Genomic DNA, 26,267 nt, shown 5'->3' with positions numbered 1-26,267 from the left:
GCACCAGGATCTAATTCTTCACAGATAGTATACAAGAAATTATTTTATTCCAATATTTTAATTCTGTACAAAAATATTTCTAATTTTTGATTTCCGGGGGGGGGGGGGAAGAGAAGAGGCCCCTTATAATCCCCAAATCAAATTTTGCTTTTAGTGAAAATCTGGGTTTGGAACTTGCAATTGCGCAATGGTAATGGGCAAAAAATGTGATTTTCTAAAGATTTCAAATTTTGAGTTAGCTATTCCTTTGGAAAAATTTCTGGTTGCCACGGCGATCACACAGAACTACAACACAAACTACTTCAAGTGCATGCATTACCAGAGAGTTTGGAAGATAGATGCAGGGCCGCAACTGGGGGGGAGAGGGACAGATGGGTCTAGTGTCCTGAGCTCTAGACTAGAAGGGAGCACCAAATTCACCCTCATGTTTGAGAAAGTATCTAGTTGCGGTGCTAGATAGATGGCACCGCCTACTGAACACAAAACACACCAAATGCTGAGCATACACATACAAGCACACTGTTAAGTTTCTCCAACACAAATCTGACATAGCTCCCATATTCAGGTGTTAAAATATGTGGCAGTTAAATGGCGACAGAACAGAATGGTGAACCATGGAGGGAAAATAAAATCATTTTACCAGGAAAACCAAAGTATGAATAGGGAATCAGAAGATAAGTGTCTGAGAGAGGAGAGAATCTAATTTGCTTTAAATTTTATCAGAAGATATTGAAAGTTCTAAGATTTTTTTAACGAAATGTAAAATCAATCAGAAGGGAATTTATAGATTGATTTATTAGTAAATATATAAATGTGTGTCTCCAACTGTTAACTAAATTGGATTCTGCTTATAACATTTTTCAAAAACCGTCATAACGTAAATAAGAAAACACTGTAAACAGGAAATCTTAATGAGAATTACTTATTGTTAGGACCACGAAAATAAGTTGTACTAAGTGGAAAAATGTTCTAAATGGGAGAAACGTTGTAAGTGGGATCAGCTGTATATTTGTTTTAGATTTATTACACGTGCAGAATTACATACGTTTAATTCTCAGTGCTAATGAGCTTCTTTGCAAGCTTTTCCTACTAGTAGACAGGGAAAGTAAATGAACCCTTGGATAGAACATGTTTTTAGAAATGAATCACTTGATTCACAGATAACCTACCTTCTCCTACCCAGAATATGACCCACCGCTCAGTCTTAACGAAGAAATATAAGCAGGTGATCAAAGACCTGGGGCATGCTGGAAGAAAATTCATAGAGATACCAGTGAATTATAGGGGGGGGGGGGCATAATTTGTTTTTCAAGATAAATTTTCTTTGACAATGACCCACACACTTTCGCTCAAAAAGGACACCGATTTTTCGAATAATTTGGGTCCCGGGACCCAGGTAAATTAGAGTACAGTGGCATCTCTGGACTATGTAATAACACAAAATCTTTCTAAATTACCTGCTGCTTATCATGCATGTTGACCACCCATAGACTTAATTTTAATATGCAAAACAAAATCCTTTTTACATATTGACCTCTCTATTGTAACCCTCCAAATGATGACCGGGGAAGGGACCAGTTGAGTTCTGCTACTTTGTAAATATAAGCAGGGTTCTTACTTTTCCTAATTTTGGGTAAAATGTCCTACTTTTCCTACCAAAACCTATCAACAGAATTCATATAATGGATTTTAATTGAGGAGGGAATCATCGATATAATGCCATATAATACAAATGTAGCAGATTGCAATTAATGATTCCGCCAAAGTAGAAATTATATTGTTTTCAGTTATTTGTGGAGGGGTGTATATCAGAACAATTTGCATGTTTATTAATTTTTCATTTGTTTAGTTTGAGGGTTCAACAAGTAGAGTAGTAATTAAAAACTTCTACACCTGGTTAAAAAAAAATAATTTTGTACTTACTACTTCATGGTTTTCCGCAATAACATTCATTATTCAAAATTGTGGTGCACATTTTATGTATAGGTGACACAACACAGTTGGGTACATAGGCCTATTCTAGGTTTTGTGACTCTGATGATACCCAATAACATTCAGTTGTTTTCTGTATTTTTAAGGCATGCAGAGGCACAAACAATATTTACAGTGCTCAGCAAATAGCTAGAAATGAAAGTGCATCATTTGTCAAAAACGATTACACTGGCATTGAGTACTAAAATTTAAACAAATCCTTTTAAAAAAGGGATGGAAAATGCTGTAAAACTATCTGATCCACCTTGACCTATTTATGTTGGATCTTGTAATTTACACATTTTGCACTGTGCTCTTGGAAGTGGTCTCCAAAGAGCGTCATATTCTTAACAAACTTAATTGTCTTCATAATTTACTGTGTGCATTGTTGATGAGAGGTGACAGACTGGACTCTGGAGGACTCCAAAAAATAATGTAAATATATATTATGAGGGGAGACAGAAAAAACTATCTGTGGTTTGCTAGTACCCTATTTTGGCCAAAACATTGTTTTTGTTATCAAGTCATTTCTGTCATTTTGCTTTGGCTCGAGTCAATCTTACAGGATACTGAAATAGTGTGTGTGTGCTATGTAAAATTTTTTTTTTAATTTTTTAAAAAATAATTTTTTTATGGATTTTTTTTATTATGATATGAGTATGTTGTCTGGGGGGGATTTCTAATTTTTTGAGTGGCAGCCCTGATATAAGACAATAGAACCATACAAAAATGTTTTCAAGCATTAGATTCTGTGGAAGATTTACTTCACCATGGATTCTGCAAGTAGCCAGATGTTATGGGAAAAACTTCAAACTTTCGTGTGAAAATTGTGAAAATTTCACCAGGAATAAAAGCACTATAAGCTGTCAAACAAAAATTAATTGTTTACCTTAGCAATAAACTTTAATATAAAAATTACTTTAACAGTGTGAAAAGAAATAAATTATATCATTATGGAAAAAAAATTAATAATGTATTTTTCATGCCTCATCAAAAGAAAGATAAAAGAAGTTAAATTTTATTATCATATCATTCAATGTATCATGTTATCAATTTTTGTTTATCATATATGCACTACTCAAATGTGTATAAAAATATTTATTTCTAAAAAAATTAAACACCTTGTATATACTTGAAATTAACTGATAAAGTACTTTCGTATCGTACTCTTTATTACCATAGTACTTGTTTTTAATTATGACAGGACTACACCTTTGTCAGTTAAGCAAGATTTTTTCGCACCATAGTTAGCTAACTTATTCAGCTTTTATGTATTTAAAAACTCACTTTCCAGATCAGTTGAAAGATTAAACTAAGAGATTGTCATAACAGAAACCCAATGAAAGAATGAGCCACTTTTTGAATGAGCATTTTATTATTGTTAAACCTTTTCATATTTGTCTTTATGTTTTTTCACCATGGTTTGTGTCTCATGTTCCATGACACATTTTTCAAATCTTACAAATGTTTTGTTAACTTGCAAATAAAATAATAATAAGCTTACATAAAATGTTAACAAAAAAAAAATTTACAAACTTTTCAAAATTGTTTTATTTTCTATGGTTTCTTACTTCTTTTAGGACATGAATGCAAGCAAGCTGTTTGGTGAAGAAGCAGCCACTATATATGAACGTGCCATAACTTCAACCCTGAAGACTAACATGCTTTTATATTTTGCTTGTGCTGATTTTGAAGAGGTGACTAAGCATATACAACTGACTTGGTGGCAATGACATATCTGTTTCTTCTAATAATTTTATTATTATTCCACTAAAAATTTATCTCTTGGAAAATTCAAAATTTTTTTATCAGTTTAATTGATTTTTTTAAAGAAAAATGTTAATTTTTTTTCAATTTTTTTAAAAGTTTATTTTATATCTCTCACAAATTACTGGGTACTGTGTTTCCAAGGCGTATTTGTCTCTGCCTGTATCATTAAATCAGGGGTTCTTGACCTTTTTCAACTGCTATCCAAAATCAACAACAAGATCGGTTTCATGACCCATGAGAGTGTGTTTAAAAATTTGTGAAACCAGTGACAATAACTGCATTTGTTTGACAGGACTGCAGTAACAGGACTGTAAATGAATTTGTACGATCCATCTTGCATGCCCTTGTGACCCAAGTGTGGGTCACAACCCATAGGTTAAAAACCCTCTGCATTAAATTATATCATTTGTGATTTAATAAAAGTAGTTAATCTATTTTTGTTTCCCTCTAATTATGAAACTTTCCTTTTTTTGTATATAAAATAGGCAAGCTTGAAAGGTAATATATTTTTTTCTTCACCTTAATTTTGTCTTTTTTTTTCTCCTTTGTGTAACTCCCTTAATGTTGTGTTTCTCAGTTCTCTTAAGAGAGGAGGGATAATAACTCCAAATTTATATTTAGAATTTGTTTTTGCATAGGTTTAGCATATACCCAAGCAGTGGCAGAGTCCCCCCATCTATTGAATCATATTTTGACATGAGTTAGGTTAAGGGATTAAGTGGCTCACCTCTTAACTTTTTTTTGAATTAATTATTTTTTTCTTCTCTTCCTTGCATGCAGGGTAGGATGAAATTTGACAAAGTGAATCAAATTTACAACAAGTTCATTGATATTAAGGATGTTGACCCAACATTGGTGAGTTCATTTTGAAATTTTTCGATTTTCCATTACAGTAGATCATCAATTATTCAAACCAAAAAGCTGGCAAAATTACATTAATCAGTTGGAGTGATTATTTAATTTAGTCATACCAAAAGCAAATCACTCACAATTTTTATGAATTGCATCTTTTCTTTTCGGAAAGTGATCGAATTCATTTAACTCAGGCATATCTGCTTACGTTTAACCCCTTACAAGCTATTGGCAAGAAATTCGGATGATCTCTATTTGATGAATTGGCGATAAATATGGTAAACTTGTTCTAACTTCAGCCGCATGTTAGAAAAAGGTAAAGAAGAAGGGGGGGGGGGAAAGAAGAAAAGGAAGGATATAAAACAAATGAAAGGAAAACAGTATAATAGATGAGTAGATAAAGTAGGCACAAAGTAGATTTCTCTTTTCACCCTCATCCTACCTGTTGTCTTTTGGTCTTTTATGTACATAGTAGAAAGATACATCATGTGTGGGGGAAAAAAATTACTAATTGGAGTATAGAAATACATGAAGGTAAAAGAACTACTTTTTACCTTATTTTTTTCATAGGGTTACAACAAAACTTCGTGATGATGAGGAGAGAGGAAGGAGAACACATATAACTTGTTTGAATTTATTCCAAAGCATTTGGACACAATATTAAGTCTTTGATCGTTAAGTGGTTAATGGTATATAGGCTAAATGTGACCTGCAACTCCAAACCATATGCAAATGCAGTAGATTAGAAAAATTAAGTATTGATTTTTCCAAAAAAATGTGTGTGAATAAGTTCCAGCTGAAGTTTGCTGCAGCATCACAATTAGACAAGCCTTCCAAATTTTCCTAGATTTTCCTCTATTCCTGGAATTGTAGCTACAGATTATAAATTTTTTGTATTCTCATAATTTAACATTACCATGGAATCCACAACTGGCTTTTTTTTTTTGCTGCTGCTATCCCATTTAAAATTTGAACCATCTAATTCCATTGTTATCCGTGAAAGATTACCAAATCACACAAATGGCCTGTTCCTATCAAAGTAGTTGAGCACCTTTGTGATGTTATATTTTAAATACATGTATGCAAGGCTCGACTTTAACTTGATGGGACTCTGAGCAAAGCAGGTATTACCCCACCCCCAGACTACCATAATGATGTATTGTGAGCCAGAAAATGTATGTTGTTTGTGACGACATTATGAAAGGATAAATACATTTTGAATCAAGGTTTATTATAAATTCTTCATTGAATATCTTTTTTTTTTTTTTTTTTTTTGCACCCTCATATTGCTAAAAGCATTTATTGAAAGCCAATTTCTTAGTTGCTTCAGCTTCAATGCACAAGGGTGGGAACTCTACGGCAATTGCGCCACACTGTGCCAAAATTAGCATCTTGCGCCATTCTGCTTTTCTGCACCAAATAGCCAAAATAACAAATTTTGCCTCAGTATGCCCGGAATTTCGGAAAGGATGGCAAAAAATGTTTGTTCCTTCTTGCTGCAAAATGATTCTTTCTGAGAAGAGCGTGTTTTAATCCTCAGCACCACCTCCTCCCATCTTCTGTAGTCATGCTATCTCGTGACCTTGAAAAAATAGTGGTCTCTGTTGGAATTAGTTCATTTGACTACACTGTAAAGTACAGTGTTGGGAAAAAACTCACGTGCTAATCATGTGTGCTTTTCATGCTTTGTAAACACTACAGAGATATATTTTACATTTGAACGAAAATTTTCACTCAAAAAATATTTAATTTTTATTTACCCTTCGCAACTTTACCCCAAGACAGTTTTTTATTTATTTTTTAAAGTGCTACAAGCATGTCAAACCAATAATCCATCTGGTCTGTCATTGAAAGAGTTGCCAGAAATCCAGAAAAGTTTCAAAATTAGAGAGAAGGTAGCGGATTTATTTATTTTTTTCGAATTAATTTCCAAATTTTTCCGGCAAATTCCAGTGCTCGACTTTGACCCCGAAAATCGGATTGGAATAACTGTGGCCCTGTATTTAAACTATCGGCCCTCATCCGGCTTTCCATTGTAAAACCCTGATAATAACCGTGATTGTGCAGCTGAAGATGGTCTTTCAGCTTTAAAGCATAAATGTTCGTTTTCAAAAGAAAGGCTGCCACTGCAAGCAGCAGAAATTGCTGTAGTCAATCATCATTACGTCAAATCCAGATGATTCATGAAAAAAATTCTCATTCCACGAGTAAAAGAGCAAGTCCACAGAATTATGAGTGCTAATTTAGCAACTTTGCTGAATAACAAGTGTTAAATCGCCAGTCACCAAATAATGTGTTAAATCGCTAATATCACCAAATAATGAGTTTCAAATCACCAATCTCGCCAAATAACGAGTGTCAAATTGCCAAACATCGTGTTGAATCTTCCAAAATTCTCACATTTTGCAACAAAATTTTTCCCATTATAAAAAAAGTGAAGACTTATAGAAATTTTTTAGCATATATAAACTGCTGCTGTTCCAAACAGCAAATAGTGCCTCAGTAAGCAAAAAGTGCATCATCTTAAATAGACTAGTATGAAAAATTAATAGAGTAGTGTGTGATCTTAATAGACTAGTGTGTGACAGCCGCTCTTTCAAACAAAGGTGTCAAAAGCCTGAAACACCAAAAACAAAAAAAAAACTGATGAAAATATGTGTGATAACAAAAGACAGTGCAGTTGCTTTATTTTGAAAAGGGGTGGGGGTAACGAAAATATTCTTGTAAGTTAATTTCTCTTCCAATTTACAAATATCTGCTCCGAAGTGGACTTCATCACTTCCCACCCCTGAATACACAATAATGCTAAAGTTGACACTTTTTCTTGTTCAAGATTTGTGTGAACTGATGATTTTTTTTTTTAATAAGGAGAAGAATCTTTCTGCAAAAGAGTTTGGGTGTGGGGGGGGGGGGGGGGGGTTGTTATAAGAATTCTCAACGCTGTGTCTCACCGTTTGGAAATGTCTTTTTGTGGAAATTGATATTTGATAACACTGATGGGCACTTTAGAAAGGGTATAAATGTGATTTAGGGGTATTTTTTATTTTATAAATTTTATAGCCAAAAGCAAGTAAAAATATACATTATAATAAATTGGGGGCTGGGGCCCATTAAAAAATTGGGCCCTAGGCAAGTGTTGCCCATGTAGAAATTGTGCTCTGCATGCATGTATATGTGCCTAATTTTAAAAATATGCATTTACCTGAAGTTAATTATTCAAACCAACCCACATCATAATTAATTCAAATATTCAGTGCTCTATGTATGTTCTGATAGTTCTGTACCTCATTTAGCTCAGTGTTCACAGTTTGAGAATTGAAATACTGTACTTAAGAGAATGGTGAATTTTGTAAGCATGCTAGTGGACATGAATTACGAGGGATTTATGCCATAGATGTGAAAATAATGTTGAACCAATTGTATATGCCCCTCCCTCCCCAATATTGATTTTCAATTTTTTTTTTTTTTTTGAAAAACTAATTATTTTTTCTCTTGTGAATGTAATAATTAAATTCAATCAATTTTTTCATTCAATTTTTAAAGGCCTATATCCAGTACATGAAGTTTGCTAGGCGAGCAGAAGGAATCAAATCTGCAAGGATAATATTTCGGAAGGCGAGGGAAGATGCTCGCACAAAGCATCACGCATATGTAGCTGCTGCATGGATGGAATATTATTGTAGCAAAGTAAGTATTTCAGATACATCAAATATTACTTCCTTCATCGTTATAAGCGCATCCGACTAAATTATGAAACAAGTTCTTAACAATAAAAACTAGACACACTATTCAGTCTCTTGATTTAACAGTTTTTTTTTCAAGTCATAAAATTACCAAACTTATGTAATGCAACTGGCATCATTTATAAGAATATTTTTGTTTTATAACATCATTTTTCCTCGGCTTAGGCTGTATTTGGCCATTTGAATGGGACTGTCCCATTTCTGATTCTAAGTAAGCCAAATTTCAGATAACCATTTTTTTTTTTTTTTTTGGAACCAATTCTGGTCATAATTTGGGCATTGGCTGTATTAACCACGGAATTGAGTATTATGAAATCACACACATTGTATGTAAAATAAAAACCTGTTTCTCACACATACTGTCAATATTGATACAGGTATCCCTGTATATTAGATCAAGAAGACTAATTTTGCTGATTGAATTTATCAATAAGTTATTGATTTATTCTCTGGCTCTTTTTCGAAATTTTAGTTGTTTTATTTCTTTTTATAGCAGGAATATTTTTGATTGATAAAATTTTCAAAATCTTATTTCTTTTCAGGACAGTAATGTTGCATTCAAAATATTTGAATTAGGATTGAAAAAGCATGGTGGTAATCCAGAGTACATTTTGGCTTACATTGACTACCTTTCTCATCTAAATGGTAGGCTCTTGTGCTTGTTTCTCTATCTCTCTCTTGATTATATCATTAAGACCTCAGTCAGTATATTGGTCAACTCATTACAGTCAGCATATTGGTCATTCATTCTTTTTTTTCTTTCTAGATGACAATAATACTAGAGTACTGTTTGAACGAGTTCTTACATCAGGAAGTTTAACCCCTGATAAATCAATGTGAGTACATCTCATTTATTACTGATGAGTCATTTAGATAACTGGTAGTTTGTTTTCTGTTAGTTTTTTCATTAGAGGGAATTAAAAATTATGAATTTTTTTTCAATCTAGTTTGGAAAATTTTTCAGTCTGTTCATGGGAATCACTTTTTTTGGGTTGTTGAATATTTGTTAATATATGACATGAATGTCGCTCTCCACTTGTTAATACAAGATATACGGAAGACTGGATGTTGTGAAGATATTTATTATTTCAGATGTTTATTTTTTAAGGAAGGAAAAAACTCATCTCTGCCTCTACCGGGAGTCGAACCCGGGTCCCTCGATTGCCGGACGAGTGCTCTGACCACTAAGCTACAGAGGAGATAGAGATTTTCCTTCGCTAGAGCGTATATATGCCGAACGGAACCGTGCAATGGACGGTGAAACCGATCAGCTAATAGCTCATGGACGACGAGCCACCAGAGGGCTATATATATGACATGAATGTCGCTCTCCACTTGTTAATACAAGATATACGGAAGACTGGATGTTGTGAAGATATTTATTATTTCAGATGTTTATTTTTTAAGGAAGGAAAAAAACTCATCTCTGCCTCTACCGGGAGTCGAACCCGGGTCCCTCGATTGCCGGACGAGTGCTCTGACCACTAAGCTACAGAGGAGATAGAGATTTTCCTTCGCTAGAGCGTATATATGCCGAACGGAACCGTGCAATGGACGGTGAAACCGATCAGCTAATAGCTCATGGACGACGAGCCACCAGAGGGCTATATATATGACATGAATGTCGCTCTCCACTTGTTAATACAAGATATACGGAAGACTGGATGTTGTGAAGATATTTATTATTTCAGATGTTTATTTCTTAAGGAAGGAAAAAACTCATCTCTGCCTCTACCGGGAGTCGAACCCGGGTCCCTCGATTGCCGGACGAGTGCTCTGACCACTAAGCATCGAGGGACCCGGGTTCGACTCCCGGTAGAGGCAGAGATGAGTTTTTTCCTTCCTTAAAAAATAAACATCTGAAATAATAAATATCTTCACAACATCCAGTCTTCCGTATATCTTGTATTAACAAGTGGAGAGCGACATTCATGTCATATATATAGCCCTCTGGTGGCTCGTCGTCCATGAGCTATTAGCTGATCGGTTTCACCGTCCATTGCACGGTTCCGTTCGGCATATATACGCTCTAGCGAAGGAAAATCTCTATCTCCTCTGTAGCTTAGTGGTCAGAGCACTCGTCCGGCAATCGAGGGACCCGGGTTCGACTCCCGGTAGAGGCAGAGATGAGTTTTTTCCTTCCTTAAAAAATAAACATCTGAAATAATAAATATCTTCACAACATCCAGTCTTCCGTATATCTTGTATTAACAAGTGGAGAGCGACATTCATGTCATATATATAGCCCTCTGGTGGCTCGTCGTCCATGAGCTATTAGCTGATCGGTTTCACCGTCCATTGCACGGTTCCGTTCGGCATATATACGCTCTAGCGAAGGAAAATCTCTATCTCCTCTGTAGCTTAGTGGTCAGAGCACTCGTCCGGCAATCGAGGGACCCGGGTTCGACTCCCGGTAGAGGCAGAGATGAGTTTTTTCCTTCCTTAAAAAATAAACATCTGAAATAATAAATATCTTCACAACATCCAGTCTTCCGTATATCTTGTATTAACAAGTGGAGAGCGACATTCATGTCATATATATAGCCCTCTGGTGGCTCGTCGTCCATGAGCTATTAGCTGATCGGTTTCACCGTCCATTGCACGGTTCCGTTCGGCATATATACGCTCTAGCGAAGGAAAATCTCTATCTCCTCTGTAGCTTAGTGGTCAGAGCACTCGTCCGGCAATCGAGGGACCCGGGTTCGACTCCCGGTAGAGGCAGAGATGAGTTTTTTCCTTCCTTAAAAAATAAACATCTGAAATAATAAATATCTTCACAACATCCAGTCTTCCGTATATCTTGTATTAACAAGTGGAGAGCGACATTCATGTCATATATATAGCCCTCTGGTGGCTCGTCGTCCATGAGCTATTAGCTGATCGGTTTCACCGTCCATTGCACGGTTCCGTTCGGCATATATACGCTCTAGCGAAGGAAAATCTCTATCTCCTCTGTAGCTTAGTGGTCAGAGCACTCGTCCGGCAATCGAGGGACCCGGGTTCGACTCCCGGTAGAGGCAGAGATGAGTTTTTTCCTTCCTTAAAAAATAAACATCTGAAATAATAAATATCTTCACAACATCCAGTCTTCCGTATATCTTGTATTAACAAGTGGAGAGCGACATTCATGTCATATATATAGCCCTCTGGTGGCTCGTCGTCCATGAGCTATTAGCTGATCGGTTTCACCGTCCATTGCACGGTTCCGTTCGGCATATATACGCTCTAGCGAAGGAAAATCTCTATCTCCTCTGTAGCTTAGTGGTCAGAGCACTCGTCCGGCAATCGAGGGACCCGGGTTCGACTCCCGGTAGAGGCAGAGATGAGTTTTTTCCTTCCTTAAAAAAAAAAAATAAATAAAAATGAACATCTGAAATAATAAATATCTTCACAACATCCAGTCTTCCGTATATCTTGTATTTGTTAATATATTGTACACCCATATTTTTTGTGGTGATTTTTTTTTATCCACTCTGTTTGGCAGTTTGTCTGTTGGGGCCTTTGCATTTGTATAAGTAAATGTTATATACTTGTATTATATATACAAGATTAATACAGGTGAAGGAAAACTTCAAAATATGTCATGGAATTGCTGATTGAATCATTGGTAAGAAATGTCAGAAATTGAGGAAAGTTGTAGTATGGAACTATAAATTAGCAATAAACTCTTAGAAGTTAGCTATATTCTATGGTTACTGTTGATGGGGCATGAACAATGTCACACATTTAATAAGGATTGCAGAATACATTTTAAAGACTGATGTAATGTACTTAATATGATCAACTCATATTAAGTACTGAATCTATATATGAAAAATTGTTTTTCAGTCTGTGTGTATACAAATCTACAATTTTAGACCGATGGTCGCCAAATTTTGCATGCATACAAAACAGGGCCCGGATTGAATAATAGGCTACTTTAAAAGATCAGGGTGAGTAGCTCTTTTAAAAGAGCAACTACTTTTCGTCAGAGCCGATCAAATGCCCGAAATGGGCCAAAAACTGTAAGGAAACGATAGTTTCTGGGCCTCAGCAATGCATTTGGAATGTTTACTTTGGTTACCATGGCTCCCTAGCATGCGTTTCCAACATGTATATGCCTTTACAATGGTTTGTCATTTCTTTAATGCTGCCAGTATATGTATAATAGTTTGTTACTTTATAATGGTTTGTCACTTTTTCAATCCTCCCAGTAATTGAAGATAACCCGGGCTGTGCCATGTGTTATAGCTAGAAAGGGATAAAATAGAAAAGTGCCTAAACAGTCATAAGTAAATTTTTTTAACATTAAGGAGCCACTGGGAGACTATTTGAAAGGATCATAGGCTAGGATGTGTTTGTATAGCCAATGTAGCTTACATTGCGAATTGAAAATATAACAAAATGTCGATCGTGAATTTTTTTCACTACTGATTTGCTTAAATAATTTTCATTCATTGAAGACAATTTAAATTACAGTGAAATCTGGAATAAGTTTCTCGAATTTGAATCAAATGTGGGAGACCTTGCTAGTATTGTGAAAGTTGAAAAAAGACGAGCAGCTGTCATAGAACAAGTATGTAGATAATTTTTTTTTGTGTAAATATAAGCATCAAGTTCTTATGGGATAATAAAATAGTTTTAAATAAAACTTTTTAAAAGCATTTTTATTTTGTAGGAATTGAATGCAAATTTTTTTATTAAATGTTTTGCTGAAATACAAAATCAATATGTACAGTAATAAATTGTGTCTCGTAAACTCGTAATAAATTGTGTCTCGTAAGTTACATGATTTTCAGTGAAACAGGCACAGTCCTCGAATTCAAACATAATTTGTGAGCATCAGAATGCCATGTGTAACTGAAGTCCCATGTTTCTATCAGTAAATTACAATATTTCCCCATAATAAAGCTGTAGCTCATATAGCGTTAGAAGTTAATTTTAAGTTCTTGCGACTAATTTAATAACTTTTTCTACTATTACCTTTTGCAACACATTTTTTATTCTTCATATTTTGAGTATTGTTGTTCTTGAAAATATTGTGTGTAAGTTCTTGAAAACTCGTGACATTGGTATTAACAGGCCTTACAGTTAATTTTTGAAAGAGAAAGTTGGACTTCCTTACAATTTATTACTCATCCTATTTTGTTGATTTTTCATAATACTAGAATCAATTCCACTGCTCTTACACTTTATATCTCTTTTGTACATAGACCAAGCCAGTGGTTCTCAAACTGTAAGCCGCAGCAGCCAAACAAAGGTTTTTTTGAAGAGATTCTTTGTTAAACTGCTCTGGGGAGCCGTGTTGATTAGGGTAAGGGGCACCGCAAGTGGAAAAAGTTTGAGAACCCCTTAGACCTAGCTATTTAGGGTGGAAAGTGACATTAATCAAAACAGATTTTTTTTTTTTTGGTTACATCAGTGTTTCCGGTCTTTGGGTCTTCACTTAAACACTTAAATAGTGATTTTCATGCTTGGAGGTAACAACAGGTTTTGTTTACTATATGGTCAAGTTTAGACAAATATTAGTCGAGGGAGCATATAGACATGCACATAGATGAACATGGCACAGGAAGAGGTTATGGGCTTTATTGAACAAACTTGCCAATGTTTTCTTTCTTTTCACGAACAACAAAATGAAACAGGATTCATACGGGTCAGGGAAAACCTGGAAAAGTCAGGGAAAAAATTTTTACTAAAAAAAGTCAAGGAAAATGGCCCATTTTTGTTTCAAGACCTGGAATTTCAGACAACGACCTGGAAAATTATTACGATTGTCGTCTGATAGAAAAAACAGATCGATAAAAAAAAGGAATAATGAAGAGGAAAAAATTCCCCTCTAGAAAAAAAGGGAATTCCGATAACATGGTAAATATATATATATATATTGATAATCTCGTGAAATATCACTATGTATCACAAATGTCAGCCACCTCGTTGGGCATTTTGCTTGTCGTGGCGTTGTATTTGTATAAAAACTATAGATATTACCTAGGAGAAACTATGGTTTCTTGTAAGTCCGCGTGGAAAAGCGTATTGCTGCGACCTTATTGTAACTCTTTCTAGTGTGTTTTTCTTTGTTTCCAGAAACATAACTACGCATTGTAGAAAGCCATGGGTGCAAAGCTCAGTTGCGGTAATTTCGTAAGTTGACTTCAGTTAGGAACAGCAGATCATGCACGTGTATATTTTGATTTTCCACGTGGGTATTTTTATTTGAAAACAATGAATAGTAAGAAAACTTGTGTGGGTGGATAAAAACCTGAATCGTCAGTAGGCTGATTGCATCGAGGCAGTCAAAAATAACCCGTATAAAGCGTGGTATCAGCTTTGCTGCAAAACTCTCAACTTGAGCAACATGGGCAGATAAAATATTCAGAACCGTGCCAAGCATGTGAAATCAGGAGTTCAGTGAACAACCCCTGAGTGCTAAACTTCTCGGTTCTAGCGCTTACACGAGTGCAAGCCAACTGTAAAGAATTTTGATGCAGTGAAACAAACTACATCTTTGACTAATTATGTCACGAAGGAAACAACAGTAGAGGCTTAAATCTTGTGGGCATTGAAATTGCAGAAAAAGGAAATTTTTCATTTCTTAATTGTGTTTCATTTTTCTTTTCCATCAGGCGTATTTGAAAAGCATAAATGCGTGTAAAAAAAATCTGTCATTGTGATGATATTGTAATTAATTAACATTATTAATTTTATAATTAATATAAATTGTATAATATGATTAATTTTTTGTAAATTTTTATTAATTTATATCAATTTTTGATTTTTAAAAAAAACCTGGAATTTTTTGAAAATTTGACTGGAAAAGTCAGGGAAATGTTTTTACGAAAATGAGTATGAACCCTGATGAAAAGTTGAAGAATGACATTGTTTGCTATTGGGGTTAAAGACTCTGAATCCCACGTGTAATCAGAAGTATTTTGTCATATAAGGCACATGCCTATATGGGCCTAAAAATTATTTATCATTACGCCTTGGTTTTTTTTTTTTAAACTTTAACCGATGAGCAATGAAGTTTCATCTTTGAGTCATAAAAATCCAACTCTTATTTATCAAATTCACTTTCTCATCTTGTTGAATTCTTGGATACTGTGATAAATTGGAAATTAAGCAAATAACTTTGGTATTTCACTTTGTCCAAACTGTATTATTTGAATTTTTAATATTGTAGTTGACCAGTGAAATGATTGTTGTTGTATTCTGAATAATATAGATGATATGCAATAATTTAAAATGTATATTTAAAAAAAAATTTCATTTTAGCTGAAAGAATTTGAAGGAAAGGAAACTGCAATGCTGGTTGATCGATATAAATTCATGGACCTTTTTCCTTGCACACCTTCTGAACTGAAAGCTGTTGGCTATAAAGTAAAAACAACTTAATACTTTAAAATTTATTACTTGATATTGTCTGGTTTTATTGTTTTGTTGAAAGCTTGCAGAAACTTAATTTTACAGACTCTGGCAGATAAATTTTTCAATTAGGGTTTCAAGAATTTTTAGCTTATTTTCATTCTAAATTCACTCAATAAGTATAAAATTATGTTGCAAAGATGTCTTTGTTTCAATTAACCCCTTTATGTACAAGATTTTTGGTAATTTTAACAATGTATAGTTCCTCAACTATACCAGCAGTATATAATAGAAACTGGTATCCTAGTTAACATTTAAGAAATACAGTTTAAAAAGATGACCAGAGCACAGGTTTTTCCTGAAGCTCAACATTTTGTTTATTTTTACTAAATTTTTATAGAATCTTTAAATCTTCAATTTTTTTATTTTTTATTATTCTGCATTAACATGCTGTATAAATTAAAATTAGTCTGTCAAATTGTTGAAAACCCAATTCTATACTACTATTGAGATTGCTTATAACAAAATCGATAAAAAGAAGAAACTGTTATTACAAAGTTTTTTTTTTGTCTTAGAACATGCAATACCAAAATAATGTTGAAAATGCTGCTTATAAGGAATTACCATATTTATGAATATCAGATATTTTGATGATTTTGGCAAGAATTGAACTTTTCTCAATAATTCTGTAAAATCTCAATTTTCTTTCACAAATTAATTTTAAATGTGAAGTACTAGTTCAAGAATGGCTATGTGTGTTCTATCAGCGCCATCTATAGCTAGATGGCAATCTCTCAGCTATGGTTCTGTTCATTCCTAAAATGGAGTGTTTACTCCTAAAATTTTTGTAATAAAGAAGGATTAGCATCCACAAGTTCCCTTATGTCTATGTATCTCGGTCTTTCTAAACCTCACAGGACCATTAATATTGTCTGTAATAGTTTGACATACAACTTACAACAGTGATTCTTAGGCCGGGATTCTACTATGAAAGTTTGATAAAAGTTTTAAAATGCAACCAATTAGCATCAGTTAAATTTAAGCAGATGTATTTATTGATTGTTTCAAGTTTTGTAAAAGAGCTTTTATAAAACTTTTATAGTGTAATCCTAGTCTTAGTCAGGAATATGGATGAGAAATGCATGTGTGTAGTTTAGTAGAAGTACTTAAAATTTTGCCATCCATGTCTACTTTGTCTCTGTTAACTACCCAGATTAGTCTAATAAAGAACCACTTGAAATCACTGAACAGGCACATACATATAACGGTGACAGCTTGCCTCTGACATATGTTGGTGACACTGGTCTGCATCTGGCTGTCGGGATGCAGACTTTGAGAGCCACTGACTTACAGTATATAGGTCTGACAGATTTTTCAAGATTTTTATTCAAGCCTACGGAATATCATTAGTTTTGTGACATGTGAATACTTTCCATTTTGATTATAATTAAATTTTCTAATCTGTTAAGACTACATATCCCACCTAAATGAATCAGTTTGAGAAACACTACTTCAAGTGGATTCCTCTCATTAAATTGGAGTGTTTATTCTGTATCAGTTGTCACCAATATTGTATATTACAAATGTTTTTCACATTTCCGTGGGACTTAATTGTGTCTGGGTTTGACAGTACTAGATTGCAAAGAAATATTGTAAATGTTGTTTCAACATTTTTTAAATAATAGAGACCCGTTTTGTAATAGTTGTGTTATCAGGTACTCCTTTTCATTACGTGAATATTTCAATTATAAATTTTGGTATTTTTCAGGAGCTTGCTAAGCAGCATGTTACGAATTTGCCCTCCACTATGATAGCCATGAAAGATACCTTTATGGATGACAAGGAGAAGAAGCCTCAGTACAGCATTCCAGATACTAACCAGATGTACCCTTTCAAACCAAAGCAAATATTTCGTAAGTTTTCTAAAAAAAATTAATATGAAGATAAATCTTTTATTTCCAAACAAAAATTAAAAAGGTGATCATGTAGTAGCTTTGGCTGCTTTTGTTACAAGTATAATAGTTATTGTAGAGAAAGACTACCTTTCCTTTGTAAATACAATATACAGTCGAATCCCATTTTAACAAATACTGTTATAGCGAAAATCTCGTTTTAAAGAACATTTTCTTAATCCTGATAAGTTTACATAGGAACAATGCATAAACCTGAAATTCCTTTATCACAAAATTTCATTATAACAAAGTAATTTCTCCAGTCTCTTGGAGTTCGTTGTAATGGGATTCGACTGTATACGGAAACTCTGGCTGTGTGAGATGTTTTAAGAAAGGAAAATTTCGTCTGTTCCCTTACGGGGACTCGAACCCTGGTCTCTTGAGTCCCCATGTGGACAGGGGTGAATTTTTCTTTCCTAAAATATCTCCTCACACAGCCAGTTTTCCGTAAATATTGGGTATAAAGCTTAAGTTTCATACTTATAAGACTAATACATCTAGGTATGTTGCCAGTTGCTTCCTCTCATAACCTCAAGTGGCTCACCATTGAGATGAAAATGTGAGCTGATCCACCCCCTCCCCTTCCCATTGAAAAGTCTCACTTTAGTAAGCAACAGGTTTACAATGGTACAAATAATCAATCAATACACTGCACTTTTGATTTCAAATGCTGATAGCAGTATTAAAAATTCACACACAACACTAGCTACGCACACAGACTTTTAGGTACTCACACACTTACTACACAATTGGGGTGGTAAATTGCCCATAGCGATAGACCGGATTTGTGCTCAGTTTGTAAGGAAGAAAGCTGTGATTTGAACCCCTGTAGACTATCTGGGGAGAATTTTTGCTTGAGACATTGTAAAAATGATTGAAATTTGAAAGACATAAATGAAGTTAAACTTAAGCAATTATGTATGTGATTGAAAGATTTGAATTTTCATTTGATAGCATAATTATGTTGTATATTTTCTTTATCGATTTGTAACTGAAATTGATATACAGTTGAATCCTGTTATAATGAACTCCAAGAGACTGGAGAAATCACTTTTTCTATAACAAAATTTTGTTATAAAGGAATTCCAGGTGTTTGCATTGTTCTTATGAAAGCGTATCTGGGGGATTAGAAAAGCGTTGGTTAAAATGAGATTTTTTGCTATAACGGTATTTGTTAAAACAGGATTCGACTGTATCAATTGAGCATTTTTTGATATCTTCCATTTTTTTTAATACTAGCAACTGCTGCACACCCTGTTCCTGGCGGAGTGTTCCCACCTCCACCAGTTGCATCCTGGTTGATGACACTATTGCCGCCTCCTAATTGTTTTCGTGTAAGTTCTACTTTTTTTCATTGTTAATCTGTGCAAATTATTTCAAATTTATTTCTTTATGAAGTCTTATTTTCAGAATTCATGTTTTGTGTGCCATACATACGGACAGACATGACCTCTGACTGCCCAGAGAGACCTTCTTGGGATGGTTTGCACTCTTTCCCAAAGGGATGGACGGTCTCTGTGTTTGCCATACAGTTTTTTCACTCAATATGCTTACATTATATTATCCAGACAACTATATATTCAGCTTGATTTATTGTATATTGAATAGATTTAAACTAATGGCTGGGAAAAAAAAATTGTAATTTGTTGATATTCTTTTTTTCTAGGGGCCATTCGTTGTAATTGATGAATTGATACAAATATTCAAACGATGGAAAGCACCAGATAGTTGTAAGTGAAGAAATGTTGCAAAACTCAAATCAGTTGATTTTACTCATTGTTATGATCAACTGATTTGTTTTTTTTTTGTTTCAAATAAGTTGGAGGAGGGGATTTGGTAATTTTTTCTGTTAACCCTCGAAGCAGAAATGGGGAGAATGAGTCACAGTGGTTGGGCACACTCACATCTAAAGAACAAGCAATGAAAAAACTAGTGGTAGGTTACATCCATGAATTTATTTTGCAGAAAAGACCAAAACAATCAATAATTAATTAACAGAGCCAATTATTATCAACTGTTTATTAATTTTACAAATTTAGAACTTGCTCACTCAGTTTTGTCCAAGAACACCTAGATCCAGTCAGTCTGAAGTTGAAAAAAATATCAACATTTATCTTGAAATAATGATTCTTCAACAAATTTATTCACTATTGATTAAAACTTTTTGATGCCCTTAAACAAATTATTTTCTTATTGAATTAAAGTTGAGAACGGTTATTAAGAATTCTGGTCAGGAATTGATTTTGCTGTAGATATATACCAATTGTTAGCACAGTGGAAGGAAAGTTGGAAATGAATGAGAATTCACTCACAGTTTTAAATAGTGGAATTTCAATTTTATTTTTTACTAATCAGTGTCTTGAAAGGCCACTAAAATATGATCAACAGGACACTGTTTGAAGTCTCTTACTCTCTAAGCGGTTTTTAAAATTTCTCAAATTTCTCTGATCCACATTATAACTGCTACAGTGAAAATCTCTCAACCCTCTGCAAAATGCCGCTCATGTTTTCATGAAGAATATTTTTTTTCCAATTTTGTGCAGATGATAAGTGGTTCCCCCAACTTTTAGATAGAGAATAAAAAACAAGAAAGAGAAATAGTACCCCAAAGAAAAGGAAAAAAGGTCTCTTGGTCCTTCTGATATCACACTTTGAACGAAAGCAGACTCCGTCCATTAGTGGGTGATCTATGAAGCTGCGGGAGTAGGGAGGGGAACATGCTTGCAAAAAAAAAGCACTCTGCAGAGAGCTAGCTGGGCTGAGTATTGCTAAAATAAAAGGAAAGGGTTTTAAGGATGTGAGATATTTTGTCATTGTGTGCTGCTGTATGGGCTAAATCAAGAATTTACTGTTTTATCACTTGTGATGTTGAAAGTAAAAAAAATTGTTTTTGAAAAATCATGCATATTAAAATGATTGCATTTAAAAAAAAAAGTTTATTATTTTGTTTGTTTCGTTTTTTTAAGTTTCAAGGCCAGTTGAAAACGGTGTGATGCCAAACGTTGATAAGTATTTTGATCATGCAATCAATGCCATGGGTGACAAAAAAAAGAGGGGTACAGGAGACAGTGGTTTTCATGAAGAAAGCGAAGAAGAAGATGGTGGAGTTGTGCCACCTGTGAAAGACATATATCGTTCCAGGCAGCAGAAAAAAGTGAAATTTTAATTAAATAATAGATCTATGCCTCTTTTTTTGTACCTGAACTGGTCAACATTTTATTTTTCGACTGTAAAAAGACTCATTCTGTTTATAATAAATCATCATTCATATTCAAGATATAGTTTCATTTCTGTATTTATTCAGCTGTGGCTTTGTTTTCAGAGACTAAGAAAAATAGAAGGGGGGTATGTAAACCATTATTTTTGTTTCCATCACTTACGTAGTGGAAAAAAGATTTTTTATTCAAAACTTTTTTATAATATTTCTTGCACATCAATTAATAACACACTTATATAGAGTGCAGTTGTGAATACAGATACAGTAGTGTGTAAATGGTTGCCTTCAATGATGGCTGTAGTCACTTCCAGTCATGGGCGGAGATACGCCCCCCCCCCCCCCCCCCAGCATCAAAGGTGAAGTCGACTGATCTAATGCATATATGTATAGATGAATTGACAACAATTGACATCATCAGCATTGTGCCCCCCCCCCCAGACTTCCAAGTCTATCTCCGGCTATGCTTCCAGTGAACAACTAGCCCTACTAAAGCCTGTTTTGCGCCACTGTGTGGCTATCGTCAGAATCCAAGTTTGAAACTCGTTGGCGACACATTGGTGGTCGGTTGAAATTGGTTTTACAATTTTAAGGTGTAAATGTGAGCTGGTCTGCTATCTGAAAGTCTTTCTGCTGAGAGCAGGCAGACGTACAACATGATGCTCGCATAACACTAAGAATCAAGCATTTATCATCATAAATTTACTATATGAAGAGAGCACCAGCAAGAACATGGGACAAGCACAACTTTGACAACATAAATATGTTAGGAGCCACGCATTTACTGAGAAAACACATTCCGGCATCTACAGATTCGTTAGAAATTCCACAAAAGAATGTGTATGAGGTGCATGTATGGTTAAATAGTAGTAGTATAGTAGTCTTGCACTTGAAACACGTGACTTGCTGTCAATCATAGTTAGTAGCTTTTAGTGGAGGATTGACCCAAGAGCATTTTTAATTTACCCTTTTGACCACTAGGTAGTGCTGCTTCTAATTTTGCTGTCTATTTTTAGTACAGAGTGGGTATGCATTACTTTTCACCCAGCTAAGCTCTGGATTAGCATTTCCCAATCAAAGGATTGTTCTTATTTCCCCTTCCCCCACCAAGAACAAGCAATAATAGAGAAAGCAATGGTTCTATTCTGCAAAATGTTGATCCATCCGTCCATCTCATGACGCATGGTCATGAGATGAAGTTTGCTCTCCTTAATTGCCACTCTCCACGCAAAGTGCTTAAACTATGATGCTAGACTTCGCATAGATGTTTTTTTCCATGGGGGAAAATTATTAAACTTAAAAATTTACGAAATTCTATTTTATTATTATTATTATTATATTCTGCGCTATTAAGGGGGGGGGGGGAAGGAAAACATTTTTTCCCTTTGACGAATGTGTGAAAAGTATATATAATCTCATTTTGGAACTAGTGATCAAAAAAGTGATACAGTAAAACTCCCCTTAACGAACACCACTGAGATGCTATCACCCCTCTTTTCTGGCCAAATAATTTCCTCTTGTATAATAAAAATATACATTTCAATCCCCTAATTAACGGTCACCCCTCTTTTGCTGACGAAATTTTTAGTCCCACTGATATCCGCAAAAAAGGTTTTACTGTGGTTATTTCCCCCCCCCCCCGATTCCTCATTTTTACATAGAGAGATTCCAACATCCTGTTTTCCCCCTTTTCTCATGTGGCATCTAATGTCACCACAGAAAATTTTGTATTGCCAAAAGTTTGTATTTGCAGAACAATAAATCTTAAAATTTTGTTGATCGTAAAAATGTAGATTAGCCAGCAATGAGTCATAACTTGAACCAACACCTCTTTCTATTGGTGGTGCTTCATTGGACCCATTGCCCCTTTCCTTAAGGGTCGATGACTGAAAGGGCCCCAATCCGGGATGATTCTTATCAAGTTTTTGTTTTCTCATAATATATATTGAAGGCTAGTTAAAAATCTGATCATGGGTACGTGAAAGATCTCAGCCTTGGGGCCTTATTATCAGTCTTGTAAAGCGGGGATGTGATTGCTGCGCCATTAAGAATTTCCTGCTAGTTCTTCATTCAACTTCAGTATTTCACAGGGCTGTAGCTTCTCCATAGCATTGATTTTCGAGTAAAATTTGGTGCTTCTACGCCAATCAGAGTACTTGAAATTTCACTTTCAACAACGTTCATGTCAAGCTGTGACGTCAGCCTCAGCATTTCATTCCGCAGCGTACGTCCACGAGTCCGCCCGACATATCCTTTAAGGGGCAGAGTTGAGAGCTCGTGGAACAGTGTTGGTTTCCATGAAAAACGGCACCATTTCTGAAATTGATCAGTGGACCACGGCAAAAAGCTCCGAGGGCCAAATGTGACCAGCGGGCCATGCGTTGAAGACCCCTGCCCTAGGGGGGTCGTGTTAACAAAATGGTGGGGGGGGGGGGGTCGCAAGCGAATTTACAAAATAAAAATCTTTGATCAAAGAAATCAATATTAATCTTCCGCAAAGCAAATTAATTGAGCTATTCAACATATGCGAGCATCATATCTAATATTGTTATATTTAAAAAATTCTACATCTACAATAATTCAACAGACACAAATATGTATATTATTAACCCTTTAACTGGCATAACAGAAACCACTAAACCCCCCTATGAAATGCTACATCTTTTGTAATGGAGTGGGCTTTCTTTACGATTTTCAGCAGCTGCAAAGTGGAGGAGGTAAGAGGATGTGTTCCATTGATAAATCAGATACGAAATATCTGAGCTCGTCATGGATAAAATAGAAATACCGGGTAAGCCCATTGAAAGACAGAAACAATAAGAAACAAAAATATATATATATCTGGAATAATTAACAAAAATAATTCTGGGATGAGAGAGAGTTCCGGCATAAATACGAAAACAATAATTCTAGAATTAATGAAGGAAATGATTTCGAAATTGATTAAAAAATAATTCCGGAATAAATTTATGAAAAAACTCAGAATTTATGAAAAGATAATTCCAGAACTGATAAAAATTCAGAATCTCTGAAAGAAATAATTTCAAAATTTTTGAAACAAATAAATTCAGAATCAGTGAAAAAAATACATTATAAATCAATGAGGGAGAAATAATTTCGTAATTTCTGTTAGAAATTATTTCACAATCAATAAAAGAGTTGCATAATTGAAAAAAAGAAATGATTTCAGAATTACCGAAATAAATAACTAAGGAATCATTTTAGTGATTTCGGATTAAAATTAACCTCAGAATCAACTAATTTAAGCAGTTATTAATCAAAAACTTTTTCAGAATTAGTGTAAAAATTATTTCAGAACTAATCAAAATTGGTGAAAATCAGTATCGGATTGCCAAATTTTTAAACTTGTAGCTAGGTTTCAAGGGTTTTGTCGAATAATCATTCTGAATCAGTAATTAGTCTGATGATAAAATGTAATATAAATTGAAATTTTATTCCTAATGAGCCTCGGATGCTCGCAAAAGTTCCATGAAAGCATCACGCTTTCATTATATGCATAGCGCTTTTTCTTAATCTGACATGCGCGATGTAATACTTCGATTTCACACACACACACACACACAGCAACGGTCAAGTGGTTGAGGAACCGAATATTCGAGTGACACTACGCTTATTCGCCACGAATATTCGAGCGACGGCTTGCGCGTAAAAAGATGATACTTTCTTGAAATAACATCTGGTCTTTTCTCATTTTTTGCATCGTCTTTTGCTGTTTGTTTACGAAACTTGAGATCGTAAATAAGTTTCGCCAACTTTCAGGCAACTCGCGCATGCGAGGACACCAAATTGGACAAAAAAAATTAAACTTTTTTATTTGAACCGATCTTTCTCGGTTCATATCAGCTTCACTTAAGAAATTTTTTTCCAATAAGATATTTTTTAAGATAAGAAATTTTTTTGATAAGGTAAAGCACTTTCATTGGCCGATGCAAATTTCCAAATTCTGAAAAACGAGTAAATACATCGTTCAAAAAGTGATTCGGTTCACTCTTGACTATTACTGTTCATAAAGATTTTGAATGGTTTCGATATTGCTATGCGTAGAAAAGAATAAAACAAGAAAAGTAAGTTTACTTACAACACTTTTTATTAAACTAAGTAGTAATACAATTTTTAATATGCTCTGGCTAAAGAAAGTAAAATCAAGTGTCAAAACTCGCATCACAAATTCGTTATAAAGAAATTATTTTTAATGCAGAATGAAATGTGAGCGTTTTCTCCGGTAAAAATTTCGTTGCGTAGAAGTTCGTTTTACATGTAATTTTAATGGTTTTCTTAAGGGTAAAGTTTCACTAATTTAGATATTTTACTAATTAGACATTTGTTTCTGAATTCGAAAAAATGAATAGGCACAATGTCGGATATACTGCCGCACTTATTTTCGTGAAAATGTCAATCGTGTATAGTAATTCGAAATTAAATTTCCCGTAGTATATAAAATGCGTGATGCAGATCTTAGCTTATGTTCAGATACGTCAGCAATGTAAAAAAAAAAAATATTGCAATCAATATACATACTTGATCCAAGCTCGTGAGATGCCACCTGAGTTATACGAGCGTGCTTACTTTGGCTACAGGTTGATACCTTATGCACCTTTGCCGCAAATTACTGACGAACCACCATACTTCCAATTAGAAAAAGTACCCAAATAACGTGTAGACCTCAGATACGTCATTGGAAGGGGTCCTAAATTCCTATTGCAAGGGGTTGTATTAAGATATTTGAATTCAAAACTCACTGAAAATGAGGGAAAGACTGGCATAAACTAACGGAAAAGCTCATTATGCTGTTCTTGCCCACATTTTCTCAGTGTGATTTTTTTTTTATTTTAAATATCTCAGTGAATATATATATATATTGCTCTTGGGAACATGAAATTGTTTTTGTCAGGCCTCAGAAAAGACAGGGCAACAACTTTCTAATTGTGTTTTTTGAATAGGGGCTGACCAAATAATAAGTTAATTTTTTATTTTAATATAGCTATATACAACCCCTTTCAATATAAATGACATATAAAATCTTAAATCTGCACGTTATTTGAATACTTTTTTTAATTGTAAGTATGGCACTAGGATCAAGGGTTCGCCAGTAGTTTGCTGCCAAGGGAGTTAAGGCATCACCATGTATATTCGCGACAGTACTGCGCGTTGGTTTTGGGTTCGGGTCTGGCGTTTTCGGTGTCATTTTCTTTGGAATCTACGCATTAGTGCCCGATTTTTGTAATTCTGCCTGTATTTTGCATTCGTATATTTATGGAAATCGGGAAATTTTCAAACTTGTTCAGATTCACATCCTCGTATCTTTTCGATTTCTTGAGATGCAGACTTGGAACCCAAAATACGTTGAAACACATACACTCCTTTTTTAAAACAACACTATTGGTTCACTCGGATCGGAGA

The 26,267-nt window shown here is 34.5% G+C and overlaps 2 protein-coding genes across 3 annotated transcripts in view; both read left to right on the top strand.

Annotated features, from left to right (window-relative positions):
* su(f) (cleavage stimulation factor subunit su(f)) overlaps positions 1 to 20,909 on the top strand; it is a 59,937-nt gene extending 39,028 nt beyond the window's left edge. Inside the window, exons 11-21 of the mRNA XM_089236383.1 lie at positions 3,552 to 3,668; positions 4,522 to 4,596; positions 8,137 to 8,280; positions 8,879 to 8,981; positions 9,103 to 9,172; positions 12,795 to 12,891; positions 15,591 to 15,695; positions 17,449 to 17,593; positions 18,872 to 18,966; positions 19,299 to 19,362; positions 20,599 to 20,909. Of these exons, the coding sequence (XP_089092509.1) occupies positions 3,552 to 3,668; positions 4,522 to 4,596; positions 8,137 to 8,280; positions 8,879 to 8,981; positions 9,103 to 9,172; positions 12,795 to 12,891; positions 15,591 to 15,695; positions 17,449 to 17,593; positions 18,872 to 18,966; positions 19,299 to 19,362; positions 20,599 to 20,798 (1,215 nt within the window). The 3' untranslated portion in view covers positions 20,799 to 20,909. The remainder of the gene's footprint in view (positions 1 to 3,551; positions 3,669 to 4,521; positions 4,597 to 8,136; positions 8,281 to 8,878; positions 8,982 to 9,102; positions 9,173 to 12,794; positions 12,892 to 15,590; positions 15,696 to 17,448; positions 17,594 to 18,871; positions 18,967 to 19,298; positions 19,363 to 20,598) is intronic.
* A 3,904-nt stretch (positions 20,910 to 24,813) lies between these two features.
* The window catches only part of LOC149083197 (kynureninase-like), a 42,393-nt gene continuing 40,939 nt past the window's right edge, over positions 24,814 to 26,267 (top strand). The window contains exon 1 of one of the 2 annotated variants that reach the window (XM_089236382.1): positions 24,814 to 24,931. In XM_089236382.1, the coding sequence (XP_089092508.1) occupies position 24,931 (1 nt within the window). In that variant the 5' untranslated portion in view covers positions 24,814 to 24,930. The remainder of the gene's footprint in view (positions 24,932 to 26,267) is intronic. The other variant, XM_089236380.1, reaches the window with a different exon arrangement.

This window comes from Pholcus phalangioides, unplaced genomic scaffold (genome assembly GCF_987345545.1).
Source record: "Pholcus phalangioides strain wild (caught in Gottingen) unplaced genomic scaffold, Ppha-v1.0 ptg000009l_1, whole genome shotgun sequence".
Classification (NCBI taxonomy): Eukaryota; Metazoa; Arthropoda; class Arachnida; order Araneae; family Pholcidae; genus Pholcus; species Pholcus phalangioides.
This window is presented reverse-complemented; position numbering and strand designations above follow the sequence as displayed.